The sequence below is a fragment of the Pseudorca crassidens genome, chromosome 1, assembly GCF_039906515.1.
Source record: "Pseudorca crassidens isolate mPseCra1 chromosome 1, mPseCra1.hap1, whole genome shotgun sequence".
NCBI classification, from domain to species: Eukaryota; Metazoa; Chordata; class Mammalia; order Artiodactyla; family Delphinidae; genus Pseudorca; species Pseudorca crassidens.
This window is the reverse complement of record NC_090296.1, coordinates 131,401,425-131,421,461: the sequence shown is the minus strand read 5'-3', so window position 1 is coordinate 131,421,461 and position 20,037 is coordinate 131,401,425. Positions and strand designations below refer to the sequence as shown.

Sequence of the window (20,037 nt, the reverse complement as noted above, 5' to 3'; positions counted from 1 at the left end):
GGGCTCGAATCTGGGTTTTTCGTGAGTCCAAACCCAGTGCCCTTGCTACTCAACTACACAACGTTTCTAGGGGGAAAATAACATTGTAACTGGCCTATAGACTGTTCACAATTCGGGGGGTAGGGAGAGGAAGAGGAAACTTCTAGAATAATTACATAAACCCAGGTCTGCAGTGATCTCTCATTACAAGGTTGAATTAACAAAGATAGATCATAAATAGAAGACAGATAAAATGGGGCAATGAAAAAAAAAACCCTCCAGTAAAAGTGGGAGTATTATTCCTCTGAATATTTTATTAAATATAAACCTATGAAAATCATTTATAGAGAAGATAGTATAGTGTAGTAAGGAAAACAGGCTTTGGAGCCAGACAGCCCTGGGTTTAAACTACGACTCTTCAGCTTATTAACTTTGGGATGTGTGACCTTGGGCTTTTTAATAGTCCTTTTAAATGCTATTTTCCTCATGAGTAAAATAAGGATAATAATTCCTCCTTGCAGGGTGTCCTGAGGATTAAATGAGGAGAAAAAAAGTCTAGAAAGCATTTAGCATAATATCTGGAAAAATTAAGCACTCAGAAAATGACAGCTATTTTTACTATTTGAGTGCACAAAAAATGTAGAAAATGTTCTTAATAATGAGCAACTTAGTGATTAAGTCTTATTAAGTGCTAAGTCTTAATTAGTTCTCCATGAAATAAAAACAAAAAGGCATCAAGGAGAGCTCAGGATGAGATAAGAAAACAAGGAGCTGGGATGCAGGTAATATATGAATAGAGATGGATGAAAGGAGATTTCAAGGAAGTAGAAAAATAACCATAATTTAACACCTGCTTTGGAGGTGATGATGAGCTGAACTGACATTGAGGAACATCAAATCAGGTATGAAGAAGGAAAGAGTTCAGATATTCCACCAGAACACTCAGAAAAAAGAACAAAGATGAGGGTGTTAAGAGAGGAAAGTAAGCATGGAGATTAGAAAGCAGAAACTCAATCTACAAATGATGATTTAAAAAATGAAATGTAAAGAATACTGAAGGAATGGCAAAAGAGAACCTAGAAAACATATCTGGGATGGTATGTAAGACTCATCTTGTTCTAGGCAAGAATACTCAAAAGAGAACCAGACGTAGTCAGAACCTCAGGAAATTTCTGGATTTCAAGGACAAGAAATTATTTTGGATGCATCCATCAGAAAATTAGTTAACCTAAAAATAATCAAATGAGGATGGATTTAGCTTTCTTCTCCAGAAGCTAAGGATAGAAAACAAGAGCAAAATGGCAATGGTTTAAGAAAAGTTGTAACACAAAAACTATTCTCAAACAAGTTGTTATTCAGGTCAACAAAGGAATGGCAACCAAAAGACATTCCGATATATGAGGTCTCAGAAAATATATCCCCCTTCCTGGAAAAATTGCTGAGAGACATACCCTAGACTTCCTTCTTGGAAACATTACCCGAGAGGAACCAAAATTGAGATTAGTTCATTGGACAGATTGTGAAACAGAGTTAAGACTAAGTAATAAATAAATATAATGGTTATAATAAAATGGAATGTAAAAGGAAAAAGTAAAATTGGGAGAAGCTATATAATGTACAAATTTTGGGGAAACAGCAATTTGGTTTATGAATTCAGATGAAATTAACAATGGCCAGAAAACTGGAGGGGGCAGGAAAAGTGAAAGTGAACTAAATTTGCATATAATGGAGTCTACACTTATGGCTTCAGTCTTGGCTTTGATGAAAAAGGAATTTTCAAACATTTTTTTGAAAGCATAAAAGGTAATGATTTGTATAGTTAAAAAAGTAGGTATGTTTTCCAAATAGCTACAAGACTTAGTACAAATTATTAACAACCCATCTGCAACCCAAGAGTAAACAAAGGAAATAACAAGAAAGAATAAACTGTAATGGCAAAAATGTAATTTATGACAAGAAAAATCATTTTAAGCTTAAAACTATGTATGCTATACTTCAATAAAAAGGAACAACTTTTCAACTATTAAAAAGGAACAACTTTTTGATTGTTTATAATATAAAGTCCATTTATTTATTGTCTACTGCTTGTACATGACCAGACCAAAGAACTCTTACCCAAAGGTTTAGGTTAAAAGTCACATAATACAGTTGGAACCTCAAACGCTGGTCTTGGGTGGTCCCAAAGCACTTTTCTTGAGATACTACAGTGATTTTTTTTTCATCAGCTGGTTCACAAATCAAGTTGCACAGCCCGGGTGTATAACACAGATGGCATAAGAGTTCTAGCATCATATTTTCTACTTATCACTGTCCCACATGGCATGCTACTGTGTTTGTGAGTCCAGCCTCCCATGGTGGGTATGTCACCACTGACCTATAACACCTGGAATGACATACCTTTGCTGTAGATGGTCCTTTGCCACCCTCCATAACAGACTATTAAAGAACAAAATAAACAATACTGTTAACTAACTTTTTATAATGCTGTTAAAAGAAAAACTTCTGATGGAATCTTGGTTGTTTCTTCTCTCTCCATGCCGATCTAGGAAGTGCAAGTGCTGTTCAAGATCCATTTCCAAATCCCTATCTGAAGGTGTCTTGACATACTTTTTTGTCCATACGGACCTTTCAGAGAATCAGGCTGTTTGTGATTACTCCTAAATGTTACTCTAATTTCACTCTTAGTTGTTAATAAAACTCATTAGTATAAAGCTGTTGCCAATCAATTTTATTTTCTAGTTCACCACTCATTTTCACTTCCATATAACCATCAAATCATTCATTATACATATTAAAAGTGACACACAAGAGGACATATGCCATATTCAAGCAAAGAATGCTACATGACACCAAAAATGCTTTACTTGTCAACAATCTAGTAAGGGGAATCTTTCCACTTTATTACAGAAAAAAATAGCAAAATCAGAAAAAAAATTTAAAAGACAATTTATAGGAAAATCGGCAGTCAAAAATCCAATTCTATTTTACAGTAGTGGGCTATACTACTCTTATGTTTTACAGAAATGAACAAACAAAGTCAGCAATTTAGAAATGGAAAATAAACTTCCTTTCTTAGCACATAAAAAAAAGTTCAGCTGCAGGAAAACCTGTGCTTCCTTATTATAGTTTGTTAAATAACTTAAAAAACAAAGTCATAAGCAATCATAAATGTGCTGCTGGTGTGTTCATTTTGTGGGCCTCAAGGGAGAAATGTGTCTGGCAGGAGGTCTAAAGCACTGTAAAAAAACCCCACATGCTATCATGATGCCACAGACAATCCCAATCCCCACTCCTAGACAATATCTTTAATGTAAACCCATGTTTTAAACTCTACGGCTTTCAATGATTAGGTAGACTCTTGTCTCAAACCAGACTAAAAACACCTGAACTTTTCTCACTGGAAAGGAAATCATACCCTGATCACATTCCATTTCTCAGTTCTTCTAAGTATTAGAAAACTGTACTTTCTTTGAAAAAATAGCTAAAGTTCCAAAGAGAAAAAAACCCCACAAGCGATCCAGGGTATATATAAACATGTATTTTACCCAACACAGTGAGTAACTGTACTACAGTTTAGTCAATCTACTTGAAAAGGTTAATGCCAATGGCAAATTTAGAAGGGGATCCCTGTTTTTTCTATATCTTAAAAAATACTAGTGAGCTGTATAGTTAGGAGGGGATACATGGGGTTAACTGTAAAGGCTTTGATCTGCTTTGTTCAGCTCCACTTTCCTTAGAATAATTAGAAAAACTTACAGTTGGTTTGCTAGTCTGACCTATAATAATATAGTCAGAAAAGGCATTTTATCAACCACAATTTTCAAATGAGTATTTTAATATAAAGCAAGACAACTCTATACGGTGTCACAAATGACAATTCATAAAAGACCAATTAAAGTTCAGTATTTAGGTCAAGTTTTTCCAAACCCCTGGGCAGCCCAGGTGGGCTAAATGCAGCATGAGTGGGCCACATGTGCCCTGAGGAGAGGTCAGGAGGCAGGTCAGAGTCCCAGCAGGTGCTTGGTGACCACAATGTTGCCTCTGGGGATGGCATTCAAGTCAGTGATGACACAGTCATGTCACAGGTGCCACAACAAATCCCAGTATTCAGATGGCACAGAGAACACAAATAAGTTGAAAATCACTGTCCTGGTGGTTTCTACCTCCTCTCTGTCTCCTCTCTCCGGGTCCAACTAAAGCTGGTTTGTCACAAGTGAACAACAGCTTCCTGATGGTCAAAACGCCCAGCGTCTTCTTCTCAGATACTAAACTCCATATACATTTCCCTTCTCAAAGCCCTACCTGACCTTAGTTTCTGCAAAGTATTTCTTGTTCTCTGGCCTCTGTAATTTTTTTCACTTTCCTTCTTCATCCAGATCTCTTTCCCTTCCTCTCCCTAGTCTCAGGGAAATCAGACCTTCTGTGATTTTCATAATGCATAGGCAAATGACTCCTATGTCTTGCTCTAACGCTGATCTTCTCATTTTCAACACAGGATTTCTGTCTGCTGGGCATGAATATGTGCTGAAGACAGTGCCCAAGTCACTCTGGTGAAGATGGAACTCATTTTCCTCGAGACTGTAACGATCTACTTCCGCTATTTCTGTGAACAGCAGCAGCTGCATCTCCACCGTGCATGTGCGAGTGAGAAAACACCTCCTGTCTCAGGCTGATCCTCTCCGTCCTTTGTAAAATTTAGGTGTATTTTTTTTCCAGTTATATATTCACACATTGTTGAAAGACTCAGTCTTTCAGTTCTGGAAATTTTTCCTGGATTACTTTAGTACTTTTCCCTCTCTGTTTCCACTTTTCTGTCTAGAACTTCTGCTATTCAGTTATTGAACCTCGTGAACTGTCCTCAAAATTTGTCATTTCTCTTTATTTTCCAATTTTTTTCGTCCTGCTGTTTTCCTCAACTTACATTTCTATTGAGTTTTTCATTTCTGCTATTGCATTATTCATTTATAAGAAGTTTGTTTCTCCTGAATATTTTTTTATGTATTATCTTTTATAACCATTTATCTCTGAGGATATTACTAGATTAATCTCCTCCTTGCCTAATCTGTCTTGTTTTGGCCTCTGTCATGTTAAGAGGCTTTCCGCAAACGCCTCGTGATCCTTGGCTGTTCACTCCTATGTAAGAGTTGGGCACATAAATGCCAACTAGAAACTCTGCCCATGGGTGGTTTGTGACTGTGGGCTTCATAGTTGGGAGACTTGGCCGAGTAATTTATTTGGGGAACCCCCCCCCCCCCTCCACACACACACAATGTATCTTTAGATCTTTCCTCTTAAATCTGTGTCTGATTCCACAGAACTCTCTTCTGATTTCCTGGGGGAAAAGGTTAGGGGTGGTGGTGGTTCTCAACATTCAGTATGTGTCTAATTAATCCCATTTCAGTGTGGTAGCCCTGTCCTCAGCTGTGCCTGCTGTTCCTCAGTCCAAAGACCTGCTAAGGATTTGGCTTTCTTGGACTGCTCAGTCAGTGCTTGTGTGTCTCACTGCTCCTTTACTCATGTCTTAGTGGGTCTATGGAGGGAGGGGGCCTGATGCAGGCATTCAGCAAGAAGGCCTTGCTCCCCCTCTTCCATTCCCATTGCCCCTGATGCCAGTGGGACTTCCCCAGGATTCTTTTCAATCTTTCTACTTGTCTGCCTAGCCAATATATTGCTACAGAAGTCACTTTCTTCAAACACAAAACCAGTCACTTACTTGAAAACCACACTGGCTCTCCACTGCCTACAAAACAGTCAAAACTCCTTAGCACAGCACACAAGGTCTTGGATGCTCTGACCCCAGCATAGCTTGCCAGCATGACTTCTCTTCATACCACTTACCACACATAGTACAACGTTAGTTTTAATAGTGCACGTGTACCACCCTCTGCTTGAAGACAGGCAGTTATGGAGAGAAGGTTGGAACTAGACTGACTAGATCCACTGTCTCGGCTCTGCCACTTTACCAGTTTACCAAGTTAATCTCATCTGCAAAATAGGGATCATAATAGTACCTATTATTGTGAGGATTTATCAGAGCACTTGGAACAGCAACCGGCATATATGCGTTAAAGATTTTAGGTCTCTGCACACCTGTCTGCCCCAGAAGACTATCAAGTCCTTGTAGAGGATCTCTTCTCATTTGCTTAACATTTGTGGTGTGTTTATAATAATGGGGCAGACATGATGCTGTTCACAAGGGACAATGTAAAAAGAGCATGGCAAATGGAGACGGTTGGCAAATTATTAAAACATAATGTGACAAATGCTACAATACAGGAAAGAGCACAGTGAAGAGAACATAAAGCATGTAAGATCTAATGGTTCAAAACAGGTGGAGAAGGCTTCACAGGTCCAACATTTAAGATGGGGCTTGACCAAAAAAAAAAAAAAAAAAGATGGAGCTTGATGAATGAATATGTAAGGCAAAAGGTGGTACTCCTAAGACAGTGAGTGGGGCGAGAACCACAGGTGAGACTAGAGGAACAGGTTGGGGCCAACTGCACAAGGCCCTGTATAACCTGTTTGAGTCTCTATTTTGTTTCAACCACTGTTTGTCAATTTCACCGTCCTAGCACACTGGGAGTGCCATAGACAATTTTGAGGAGTTATAAGTATTTTGTTACTAATAGCTGAAATGCAGCTACTTGGCAATTATTTAAAAAATAAATTAGAACACGCTTCCAAATAATGTTGAAGAAACCAGATATAAAAGAACACATACTCTATGATTCCATTTACATAAAAGACAAAGCTAGGCAAAATTAATCTATGTTGTCTCAATTTAGGGTATAGTTACCTTTACCGGTGGATAGTGACTGGATGGGGATCCAAGGGGGACCCCTGAGTGCCAGTAACGTTGTTTCTTGATCTGGATACTGGTTTCACAGGTATGTTGTTTGTGAAAATTCATCAAGTCGTATACATGTATTTTGCTGTATCTGTTGTATTTTAAGTTAAAACAATAAATTAGATTCATGACACTTAGTGGTCACTTGGACACACATGCGTTTACTTGAAGAAGAGGTGGAGTTACAGACTGGAAACTCATCGTGCAAATATCACTAGTTTTGTGTTCCTTTATGGACTACCTCAGGACAGCTCTGGTACTCTGAACAGCCAGGAAAGTTATCACATGGCCAGAGTCAAGTCACCTTCACCAACAGCAGGGCTTCAGTGAGGGTGGGAGGAATTGGCTTACACCTAAGGGTTAGTTATATTGAATATATGTAGCGTCTCTGAAATGCCAACATTCTGCGTACATAGGAGACTGCCTTTTCCTAATTTTAGATATTATAACAAGGGACTGATGGTTCCTTATTAACCTTATAGAGAAACACAGGTCAAAAACACATCTTTATAAGCATGACTTTTAATGCATTTAACATTTATGTACCCTTAGGAACATAAAGAATCAAGTTTGTTTTTTTCCTTTCCTTAAAAAAATTTTAACTAAAAAAAAAGGTACCCAATTAAAAACAAGTAAGAGTAGAAAGAGATATATAATGAGAAGTCAAATTTTCTACTTCAGATCTGTTTCCCAGGGCAACCACTATTAGTATTTTCTTATATGTTCCTACATAAATATTTTATAAACACACAAAGGCATATATAAATGTGTGTGTATTACTCCTTCCCCACCTTCTTTTCTTAAACAAATGGGAGCCCAGTATACTCACTTTTTTTAACTGTAGATGTTTCATTTCTGTAAACATGAATACAGCTCATTCTTTCCACAAGTATATATAACTGAGCATACATACTATGAATATATACATTATGACTTACTTAACCAGATTATTTCTAGTCTTTCGCTTTTATAAACAATGTGGCATTGAAAATCCTTGAAGATACATACTTTTTAATTTATGTAGAAGCTGCCCCAATGTATACCCCCAACTCTGTTACCAAACAGAGTTTTTGACCTCTGCATTTCTCTTTGGTTAACATTAGTATCTGTTATTTTGATTAGCCATCCTCTGTTTAGTTCCACTGATCTTCCCATTTCTACCTGAATGAGTACTACCCTGTTTTGATTAACACAGCCTTAAAATATATTTTAATGTCTGATAGGTTCAGTCTCCTTATATTTCTCTATAAAAGGATCATTTAAAAAATATTTTAAGAACATTTCAGACTGTCTTAATGACAGACTGACCAGCGCAATATAGTTATGCTCTCAGTATATAAATCCATCACAGACCTTGGAGATATTGTGGATGCAGTTCCAGATCACCACAATAAAGCAAATATCACAAGGTGAGTCACACGGATTTTTTGGTTTTCCAGTGCATATGAAAGTTATGTTTACACTATACTGTAGTCTAGTAAGTGTGCAATGGCATTATGCCTATATATCTTAATAAAGAAATACTTTATTGCTAAAACATGCTAACCATCATCTAAGCCTTCAGCGAGGTGTAATCTTTTTGCTGGTGGAGAGTCTTGCCTCGATGTTGATGGCTGCTGACTGATCACGGTGGCCGTGGCAATTTCTTAAAATAAGACAGCCATGAAGTTTGCCCCACTGATGGACTCTGCCTTTCATGAACCATTCCTCTGTAGCAAGCAATGCATTTGACAGCAGTTTACCCATAGTAGAAGTGCTTTCAAAATTGGAGTCAATCCTCTCAATCCCTGCCGCTGCTTTATCAACTAAGTTTATATAATATTTTAAATCCTTTGTTGTCATTTCAACAACCTTCACAGAATCTTCACCGGGAGCAGATTCCATCTTAAGAAACCACTTTCTTTGCTCATCCATAAGAAGCAACTCCTCATCCATTAGTTTTATATTTGTAACAAATAATGAAAAAGTTTGAAATATTGCAATTACTAAAATGTGACACAAAGACACAAAGTGAGCAAATGTTGTTGGAAAAACGGCACCAAAAGACTTGTATGACACAGGATTGCCACAAACCTTCAATTTGTAAAAAATGCAGTATCTACAAAACACAATAAAGTGAAGCACAATAAAATGAGGTATGCCTGTAATAACGTGAAAACTTGAATTTACTGCCTCCTCTCAAAAAGACAGAATATAATTATCCATATCACAACAATTTTAAATAGGAAAATTACCTATTAAAACTTTTTAAAGAATACATTTGTGTTCGTAGACCACATATATACATATAGAGCTAATCACCTCTCTTTAAAAAACTGCTAAGATTCAAGTTTTTTACATATTACATTACACGTAAATACCTCAGGGGGAAATAATAGCCATACTGGCTTAAACAGCATCCCTCCCCAAATTCACATCTACCCAGAACCTGTGAATGTGGCCTTATTTGGAGATAGGGTACCTGCTGATATAATTAAGCTAAGATGCGGTCACACTGGATGAGAGTGGGCCCTAACCCAGTGACTGGTGTCCTTACAAGAGGGAAACTGGATACAGATAGACACACAGGGAAAATGTCATGTGACAACAGAGAAAGAGACTGGAGTGATGTCCAGGAAGTCCAGGAATACCAAGGATTGCCAGCAATGGCCAGAAGCTAGGAAGAGGCAGGGAAGGATTCTCCCCTAGAGCCTTGAGAGAAAGTGTGGCCCTGTAGCCATCTTGATTTTGAACTTCTAGCCTCCAGAACTGTGAAAGGATAAATCTCTGTTGTTTTAAGCCACCAAGTTTGTGGTAATTTTTACAGCAGCAATAAGAAAGTAATACAATAACTATCCCAAATTTGTGTAAGTTGAACTACCATAAATTTTGAGTGCTGTACTTGTATCAAGTGACTTATCATTTGATATATCTTTTTCAGTCACTAGGCAGCTTCCAAAAGGCAAAGGAAAAGCATGTTAGAAAACCCTTTTGAAGTTTTTTGTTTTTTTTTTTACTGTTACCTCATTAAGGCACAATTATATTACGGAAAACCAGTTCCTGTTTTACAAAGGAGTCATACTTCTATTATATATTGTCTCAATATGTTTTAACAACTTCAAAAGTGCTGTTGGATTATATGGGAACAGATTTTTCTTCTGCAAACGATAAATGGCACCTTGTAGCTCTTCAAAGCACTTTACTGTTCTGTAAGATATTCCCACTTTAGAAACAATGTTATTTGGGCCTATGTCACAATCAACAGAGAAGGGAGTATTAGATTCTTTGGGAACCAGAGACCTCGACTGAGACTCCAGGATAAGTTCTTTTTTATCCCTACTTGTTCCAATTGTGTCCTGAATTTTCTTCATTGCTTCTTGGTGTAAAGATGTTAGTCTACTGTTTGCTAAACGCTGGTCTGTGGATTCTTCTTCAGAATCATCAGAGGTTTCATAATCTACCAGACTTTGAGAAGTTCGTTGGGGAGACAGATTATTAGCCTGGAGTGTGGCCTGGGCCTCCTCAGACATCACAGCATGGTTCAGTGGTTCAGAAGACGCTTCAGAAGCCCAGGAGACCCAAGCATGAGCATCTCTGTGATTACCAAGAACAGCCAAAGGACTAGGCTCTGTTTGGTTGCTGCTTCTGTCTTGGACAAGTGAGGAGATACAACAACAAATATTTACATTATCTTTAGATTCAGTTATATCAAAGTACTTGCAAATGGTGAAAAAATTATCCCAGTCTTTTTGCAATAATTTTAAATACCTAACAAAATACTCAAGAAAACAGGTTTCTGATGAAATCAAAAAATCAAGAAGAACTGTAGAATCAAATCCTATATTTTTTAATAAGAATAAAAAAATACAGTGTGGATTATAGCCATTTTCATGTGTGTGATGGTTCCACATTTCTTTTTCTTGGGTCAAGCTTTCAGTAGCTTCACATTCTCTGAAAACGAAGAGAGCAGAGACTTCAGATTAATGACTGTTTACAAATACAAGTTTTGACAGATGTAATTTACAAACCATAAATTCTCCTATCAGATTTTTTTTTAATGTATGCATTATTTTAAAAACAAAAAAAATTTCAAAACAATCTCTTTTCCCACAAACTCCATATAAATCTGATTCAGTAAAATAAATAAAATCCATTGACTTTGGTAGTTCTAGTTTTTACCTGCCCAATTAAAGTCCTCTGTCTTCCTGTCTCTTGACATCAGAATTCCTTGCTCCTACAGGTAACTAATTCCCTGTGGTAAGGTGGGAATTAACCTCCTTCCTTTCCTTCCACACTTGCCTCAACAGGGGTGGGAATGTGACCCAGAATGACCAATCAGAGTACCCAAGCTCCTGGCCACCATGATTCCAACATGAATCTGTGACCCACGTAGGCTAATCAGATCTCTCCAGGACTTCTGCTGGCACCATTAAAGATTATAACTGTAAGGCTGCTGTAAGCCTGGCACTGCTGGTGGCCCTGTCTGAGAATTAATTCAGAGCCGTGAGATAGAAACAAAGAGAAATAATCAATGACATGGTTTGAGTCATATACAGTTACACCTGATGCCAGTTTGACCCCTTAGAATTCCCAATTAAGAGCCAATAAATTCCATTTTTTTTTCACTTAGACTAACTTATGTTGATTTCTATCACTTATAGCCAGTCACTCTTAACTAATACAGTTACATTAAAAAAAATACATGTGACATGAGCACATGCCTCTGCGAGCACACTAAACTCAAGCTAAGAAAGTTAGAAATTCACATACAAAGTAAATTTAATTCAGAGGCTTCCTCTTTCTTGATGAGTAAGAAGTCAGCTTTGAATACAACTAAGATATACTCTACGAGGCATGTGCATTCAGACAGAATTTGTATTTGACCGTTTCTAAGCCTAATTCAAATCGCATGCAGGAATTCTGTGTTCTTGATTAGAACCTTTTGAAAATTGGCCCCAAACTCTTACAGTCTGAAAGCAGCCACTGCCAGCAGTGTCATAATACAAGTAAGAACTGGCAGCACAACACTGCACCGACAGTCATTAGTAAGAAATCCCTTTCTCTGAAGCCAAGAAAGAAATGGAAATAAAGCAAATACTTTAAGGTTTTAATAAAGCAGAAGCAGAAACAGTATAAAAGGTCTTCAGTTATTAACTTCATTACCAATTACAGATATTTGCCACAAGAAGATTGACCCAAGATTGACCAAGTACAGCTGTTTTAATAAACAGAAATAGGATCAGTATAAAATGTCATCAGTAACGTAAGTTCATAATCAATTTCAGATATCTGCCTCAAGATGATATCAATCCCAGTTCAACTGTACATTAAAATGAAAATTTACAACAGCTCCTTTGATTACTTACAAGATTGTACTCACCTTTAGAAAGGCAAAAATCACCTTACAGAAGTTCAATACAGACAAGTTAGTCTTAGAGGTGAAGAGAGTTCTTAAACATCAATTAAATTAAGACTTAGACAAGTGTATTAACTTATTCCTGATCACACAGGTAAAGCAAAGGTGGTGACTCAGCCAGAACCCATGCTGTCTAATATCAGTCTAGTTCTAATCCCTAGATCTGCCTAGCCAGCCAAGTTTTCATAATGAGAACTCAAATGTAATCTATTTTCATGTAGGGCAGGGTTAAAGAAAGGAATTGGAACTTATAAGGAAACCACAAGATTGTTAGGGATTTTTTTTTTCCCCTAATGATGGAAAGTAAATAGTATGTCCAACACATTATTAAAAATGTTTTCTGCTTTCCTGGGATGTAGTTAATAAAATTACTTTAAAATATACAAACCTGGTCAACTTCAGGTAGATGCCCATTGCTGTTTTGGCAGCCTCCAGCATGTCATCGTCTTGTTCTATGAAGACCCTAGACAACCACTCACAAAGATTGTGTGATCGCAGAGACGGCTGAAGGTGAGGCTTTAAGAAGGTCAGTAACTCAGACATGAACCTCTGTAAATCAACTTCAAAAAAATGCAAATTTCAAAGAGCAAGCAACAGTTTATGAATGCATTTATAATAACTTGCCTATATATAAATTTATAATATCTAGAGTATTTTAAAATTCACTTTCATAATTCACACTTTCAAAAAGTTTGTGAGTTAGGGATTATCTCCACTCTGTATATTAGGAAACTGAGCTTCAGAGAAAAAAATGACCCAGTCAGTAGGATACAGTTAAAATGTATAGCCAGATCATCTACTTCCCACGCTGCCAAATAACTAATTATCTCTGAGAAATAAAAGTTACATAAATTCTTGCTAAAAGCATATAAATGAATGAGTGGTAGGCAACAGAAATCACTTCACTGGATGTCACATGGTTTGTTACTAGAGGCAACAATGCACCCAAACAAAAATAATTTGCCCTCAAAATAACAGAAAAAAATTTTTTTGTTTGTTTAAAATTGTTTAAAGTATTAAAAGAAAGTACTACTATTAAGCACAAAAGTCAAAAAGGTTTTGAGGAGTTTTAACTGCAATTTAAAATTCTTGACATATAACACGCGCCATCTAGTGTTGTAAATGATAACTGCACAGGATTATATCTTGCAATGTTGTTACTACAAGCTAAATGTTACCTAAAGCAATTCAGGGAAGTCACTGCTTACAATTCAGACCTTTCACTGAAACTCTATGCTGCTTGCTTAGAGACGTTTACTATTCATTTTTCTCAAATGAAACAGAGCACCTACACTGAATACTTTAAATGGCTCTCTTTGGACTCTAAGTTAACATCCTGGAAATTTTATACAAAAATTTCTTCATCAATATAACTTCTGACATAATAGTTTCGATTCAACTCCTAATTGTCAAAAATCTGTATTAGTAGATATACCAATTTTATGAAGGAAAATATGAATAATATACTACAAGTATCTGAATATGAATTGACTTACATTGCTTACTTTGAAGTGACTCAACAGCATCTTTATTTTTTAAACACAATTATTAACTATACTATGCAAATTCAGTTTAGAGCACAAAACTGAAACTTTATTTCTTAAGGTAATTCTAGTTTTTTCTCTTTTTTTTGAAGAAAATTAATAAATTATAACTAGAATAACATATAGCTTAAATTGTGAAATTACAGTCCTGAGATTTGATAATTACGAATAATTTTACTTCAGTAAATAATTCATTACTTTGCATACAAAAGGAGTTTGAGAGAGTTACCTTTCATTTCATTTGCTGAAGCACCATTTTGAAACTTGATTTCTAAGGATCTAATGATAAGTAAGCTCGCTGCTCTAAGGATCACATGATCTGGACCAGGGACACATTCACATCCAGGTTGGACTTCATCGCCTCCAAAGCAGGAAGGTTTTCCATAGACAGACAGTGTCCTCAAAAAGCCCAAATCCACAGCTTGCAGAACAGCATCAGCCAAAGCCAACAGGTCCACATCTAAAGGATGATCTGGTGCCATGAAGGTAGGGACAGATCCCCGACAAAGGTCTTCACCCACTTTGCAGAGAAGGCACTTTTTGATGAATATGATGAATTTCCTTTTGACAAAAGCCTGAATAGGCCAGGTAATAACGTTGAACACACAAGAAGGTTTCAAAAATAACATCCTCTGGCAAGTGAAATGTAACTTCAGGTGGATTCTGGAGGCTATAAGAAGTTCAAGCAATTCCAGGAAACATATCAAGCTGTTTATTAGTTTAGAAGTATCTTGGTGGTTTTCAAAATGCTGAGAAAATAAGGAATTGTAAAAGACTTCAAAAATAGTGTCAAAAGGAGTCAGGAACTGCTTTAGAATTTCTGTGATTAAAAAAATAGTAATTATAAGCAACAGGAAAAACAAAGATTTCTTAAAAAGCAATTTTACAATTCAATTTTTATAATTATTATCCTTTTATAAGATGAAAAAATGGATTGGATTGTTTATCTCTAACATGAACAAATGAAGATACACAGACTAAGTAAGAGCTAATAACCATGGCTAATACCCATTTTACAAATATCAGTAACATCAGATGATGCAAAGGATATATAAAAATGAAAAGCTTTAATTTCAATTTTTAATAATAGTGAAGTTTTACTTTTTTTCCTTTTAAAAAGGTATCCTCAATCAAAAAATATGGGGCAAAATTCTTTAGTTTTTCATACTTCAAGACAGATCAGACGTTGTAAAGTAAGTTTTACTCTTCATTATATAACTATAATGCTCCTTGGGAACAAGATAATGACCATTGTTTACAGGGAAACATAATTCATACCTGTTTTTTGTGAACATGTATCTTTAAAGATTTCTTTTATTACAAAGGTAAGCATCCAGAGGCAGTGTACTACTTTATCACTTTCAGTATATTCAGAAAGATTTTTTTGGCAAAAAGAAATCCAGGAATTACTCAATGTTATCTAGAAGTTAGAAAAAATTTAAAGAAGTTATAATACAATATTTTCTTTACAATTACAAATTACCTATTATATACAACTCAATACAACATTGCTTACTCCCTTCCAAAAAAAAGTATGATAATATTTGTTAAAACAAGGACACAAATATCCTAATATTCCTTAAATCAAGAAATTCAATATGCCATAGAAATAAAAGATCAAAGGGAACATGAAAATATTACCAGTGATTATTATCTCTGGTACCTGGAATGATATGTAATTTTTATTTTGGTCTTTATACATTTTCTCTTTTCCCAAATTTTCTACTGCAAATACTGCCTTTTTTAATTCAGGAAAGAATGTTATTTTAAGAAAGGAACAAGCAATTATAGCTGAAAGAAGCCAGTGAATTTAGATTTGTTTATTAACTAATTCAGAGATAAGAGAAAAATCTGATAATTTGTTCATATTTTTTCATTATGCTGAGGATCACTCTTAGAATTTATTTATATTAAACCTGTGGAAATGGTCTTAGTCTCAAGCAGGGGTTCCTAAACCTTTTTTTGGAGGGGAGAAAGGAGGCCCACCTACTTCTTTGACAATCTGAAGAAAGTTATGAACTCTCTGATGTGAAACCCATCTTTTGGGTTAAGAATCTGATTTGTGAATATTTACAACATATTTAAGACTCTAATCCTTGATATAAGCCATCATCATATTATTCTATTCTTACACTTTTGTGGATTTACACGTTATTGTGTGAGCAAATATTTTATTGATAAAATATTGAATGCCAGAGAGCAATTTTAAAGAAACTATAAAAGAAACAGTAACATAATTTGATTACTTATCTTACCTTTTCCTTCAATTGGAAATACAGAAGTAGTGCAAGGCACTTTGCAGCCATGTGAGATAACAATTTATCCGAGTTTTGGAACATACAGGTCTATAAGAAAACAAATAAATTTACCTACTGTTACTGAATGTTAAAACTTATATTTTAAAAATCTAGATCTTAAAAAAAAAACCCAAAAGCAAATGGGCTTACTAATTTAGAATCGATGTCAGATGATTTTAAAAGCATTTTAATTATATATCTATATTTCTCCTTTGCATGCAATTCAGTTTCGACAGATAATATTCTGGTCATCATCACTTTAATCACTGTTAACTGAAGGAGCATTATTTCTCGGGTACTGTTCATCTGAAAATGTCTCTGCAAACACACAGGTGCTACAGAAGGGGTAGCCAAATTGACAGAGGATGGCTGATGCTTGCCCTGAACATCAAGGATGTTTGAGCAGTCTGAGGAGGTGGCTGTAGAGCAATCTTGATCTGAAAATGCTGGGTTGAGATAAAAGATGTAATCATGGCTGTCATTTTCAAGTGTGGCTCCAAGAAGTACTTTCCTGTATAATTGTTCTAAAACTTCACAGAAAGCTTTCATTTTGATTGCCAAATATATCTTACAAGAAGGTCGACAAATCCAAATTGTAAATATTAATCTTAGAAATGGGATGAATCTCTGTTTCTTCAATAAAACCTAAAATAGGAAAAATAATTTAAAAATATAAGTGTTATATACATTACATTACAAGGGAAAGGCATCTGTTTCCACTTAAACATTTAGTCTCTCAAGTTAAAGGTAATACTGATGGCTTAATTTCTAAAAATGGAAAATTGGTAATAAGATTATTTTAAAACAATAAAAATAAAATTTATGTTTTTCATATAGATTTAAGATCATAAAATTATTTTTAATTTTATTACAGTAAAACTTTAGCTTTCCTCTAACATTTTTCAATGGGCTGTCAGAGTTTCTCAACCTTGGCACTATTAACAGTAGGAACTGGGTAATTTTGCTTTGGGGGAGCTGTCTTGTGCATTGTAGGAAGTTTTAGCAGCATTCCTGGTCTCCACCCACTAGATGCCAGTAGCATGCCCTTGGGAGGCAAAATCATCCAGGTTGAGAACCATTTGGCTAATTACTCAAATTCATTAACTTTTACCTTCAACTTATAGATGAAAACCTAAAGTTAGATTGCTATGTGGTCAAACTATTATGGTTATTGCTGATTAACTCCCAACTTAAAATTATATGATAATATAAAGAAACCCTGGTTATCATTTATAACATCAAATTAAAAAATTTTAAATGCCATCCCAAGAAAAAGACAAGACGTTAAGCAAAAGCAATCCAAACGTGAGCAAACTGTATTTTGTATTTGCAGCTGGATATAAATTTAGACATCCTGGTTGCCCCAGGCTCCTTTGACCTGATGGAGACCAGAAAGAGTGGGGAGAAAGGAAAGGATCAGACATGGCTTTTAAAGCAGAGAAATGGGCAATCAACTGATAACTGAATATTAGAGAAAGCATGTAGTTACTATACAGCAAGCGTGGCTAGGAAAAATGAAAGACTTTGGTGCAAGCAAAAGAGATTACTGAATATCCTTTCAATGGAATACTGGAGCCTCTGGGAATTATCGGATCCTACTAGGGCTTGGTCTTTTCACTGCCTTTGAGCTATTTTACACCTTGGTAAATTGTAGGTGACTGATAGCAATGCAAATAATTCTTGTCTGAGGACATGCTCATAATTGTCTGGTGAAGGGGCAACCCTTCCTGCAGTGGGAAAAGCCAGTTTTGCTTCCATCGGTAAACTCATTTCAACATTCCTTTACTCTATATAAAGTCAACTTTTCTTTTAAAATGGTTGTGACATTTGTCTAGTTCTTTCATTAATTAACTAGTTAAATAAAATCGTTGTTCCATGTTCATTTTATATGGGTCATGATTTTGTCCTTTTAAAATTTATATTTAACAAAATCCACAAAATTCCCTCCTTTACCCGGACCCACTTATAAATGCCCATCTTTAACCTCCTTCCTTCCTCACTGGAAGAGACCTCATAGGGAGGGCTGTCACTTTTATTGGGTCTCACTTTTACTATAGGGCTACTGGCCTGCCCTTGGTCTTCAAACCTCCCTCTCCACTGGTTTCTTCCCCTTGCTTAGCTTGTGAGGAATTTCAATTCCTGGTCACCCCTACAAGACAAAGCCACCCTGTTCTAGTCCTCCAGTGCAGAAATAAATATTAAGAAACCTATAGATTTTAAGGTTACAAATGAAGCTTCTGTAAAGTTTTCACTGAATTCTATTTTCAAACCGTGGTGTGTATCTCACACAATTTATAAACATAACTTAATACGGTAATATCAGTAACCTTCTTCCATCTGATAATGTTAAAATTTACCTGAGCCCTGTGCCTCCAGAAAGCAGCCATGGTTAAGAAGCACTGAACCTTCTGTGTTCCAAGAAAGGGCTGACTGTATTTCCAGATAGGAGCCACCTTCACCCTTCCTTACTGACTCCCTAGTTTTATAAAACTCCCCATTTTTTCCTTCTTTGAGAGGTTTTCCATTAATATACATCCTCCCTGTTGCAATACTTGAATAAAATCATCTCCTTAATTGTCTGGTATATTTTGTCTGTCACATACTAGAAATTAGTTTTCATATTCTACTTCGAAGATGAATTCCATCATACTTATTTTACTTTATATTTTAGTTATAACATTTCTTCCCAATAAAACTACTGACATTTTTATATATATCCTATTACATAAAATATTCTGTGACAATATTTTTTATTTTAAAACTAATTTAATCAGTAAATCTATCTAATTAGGTTTTAATATTATATGCTCAACTCTATTAATATAATTTTCAACCACAAATGGAATTATTTTTATTTCAATGTTATAGCAATAAAAATACTTCTAATAATATTCCTATACATCTTAAGTCCTTAAATTTTACCACAAATGAGAATAAAACTGCTATTTCAACTATTTTTCAACCTATAAAAAGACCCATTTCAAATGGTTCAATCATTTCAGCACACAAAACTAAAGTGAATGCCAATAAATAGGTAAACAAAAAAGCATTTTGGGGGTTTGGCGGGGGGGTTGGAGGGAAGGATGGGCTGTTTTCTATCACGGTGGGACCCAGGACCTTGATAAGAGTGGTTATGAGAAATCAGATTGAAAAGTTATAAACTTAAAGATACAAAGAGTCAAAATGATGCTTTATAGACAGAAAGAAAAACAAAAGCATCAGCTAGGGGTCACAAATGCCAGGCAGATAACAAATGAACGAAGACAATAGGTGCTAGGCTGCTTCTACTGTGACTATTATAAACCCTTCCTAATTACAGTGTCTTTTAAGATATTAATGCTGGCCAAAGAAACCTGCATTGAAACAAATGTCTATGGTAACCCACTGACAATTGAGAACTGCAGTTGTTGTTTTAAAGCAATCATAGCACTAAAGGAAAGGACAAACCCTGAAAAAACGAACTAGGGGATTAACCAACCACACTTTTTTCCTCGTAGTGGCTGCTATGAGATTGGGACATCTCAACCTGCATTACCATGCTGGTCTGGAGGAAGGCATACCCCTCCGACACCAAGCTCTTACGAGACATCGCCAAAGCGAAGTGTCTGGGGAAGGATGCTCAGAATGCTGAGAGGCTGTGGAGCCAGCTATCCTGGATAAATGAGAGAGATCTGTCTAGCCTGTAAAGGACACAAACGTTAGGAGAGACCTAATTAGGAAAAGTGAATGAGCAGTGCTTCTCAGGGTTCTTTCAGAAAATGCCTCCTGGAAAAGGAAAGTGAATTCCCACGTCAGGGGGCCTAAGGGGGTGCCCATTACAAACACAAAATTTGTTTAAAGTCTCTCTTTTATTGTTTAAGGACTGTAAACTATCTGAATTTTGCAGTCAAATCCTAATAGAATCATGCTTAATATAAAAAATATATTCCCCACCCAGCTTCACATAAAATCAATGATTTAGGGATAATAATTACT

At 35.8% G+C, this 20,037-nt stretch overlaps 1 protein-coding gene across 3 annotated transcripts in view; it reads right to left on the bottom strand.

The window, feature by feature from the left end:
- Positions 1 to 2,692: 2,692 nt before the first annotated feature.
- LINS1 (lines homolog 1) overlaps positions 2,693 to 20,037 on the bottom strand; it is a 29,440-nt gene continuing 12,095 nt past the window's right edge. Inside the window, exons 2-8 of one of the 3 annotated variants that reach the window (XR_010947314.1) lie at positions 16,213 to 16,707; positions 16,021 to 16,110; positions 15,044 to 15,185; positions 13,995 to 14,585; positions 12,610 to 12,781; positions 8,373 to 10,756; positions 2,693 to 6,917 (exon numbers count right to left, since the gene is read on the bottom strand). Coding sequence is in view for 2 of the 3 variants with exons in the window: in XM_067755875.1 (XP_067611976.1) it covers positions 9,871 to 10,756; positions 12,610 to 12,781; positions 13,995 to 14,585; positions 15,044 to 15,185; positions 16,021 to 16,110; positions 16,213 to 16,707 (2,376 nt within the window). In the remaining variant the exon portion in view is untranslated. Of the gene's footprint in view, positions 10,757 to 12,609; positions 12,782 to 13,994; positions 14,586 to 15,043; positions 15,186 to 16,020; positions 16,111 to 16,212; positions 16,708 to 20,037 lie in introns of all 3 variants that reach the window. The other 2 variants (XM_067755875.1, XM_067755879.1) reach the window with 2 other exon arrangements.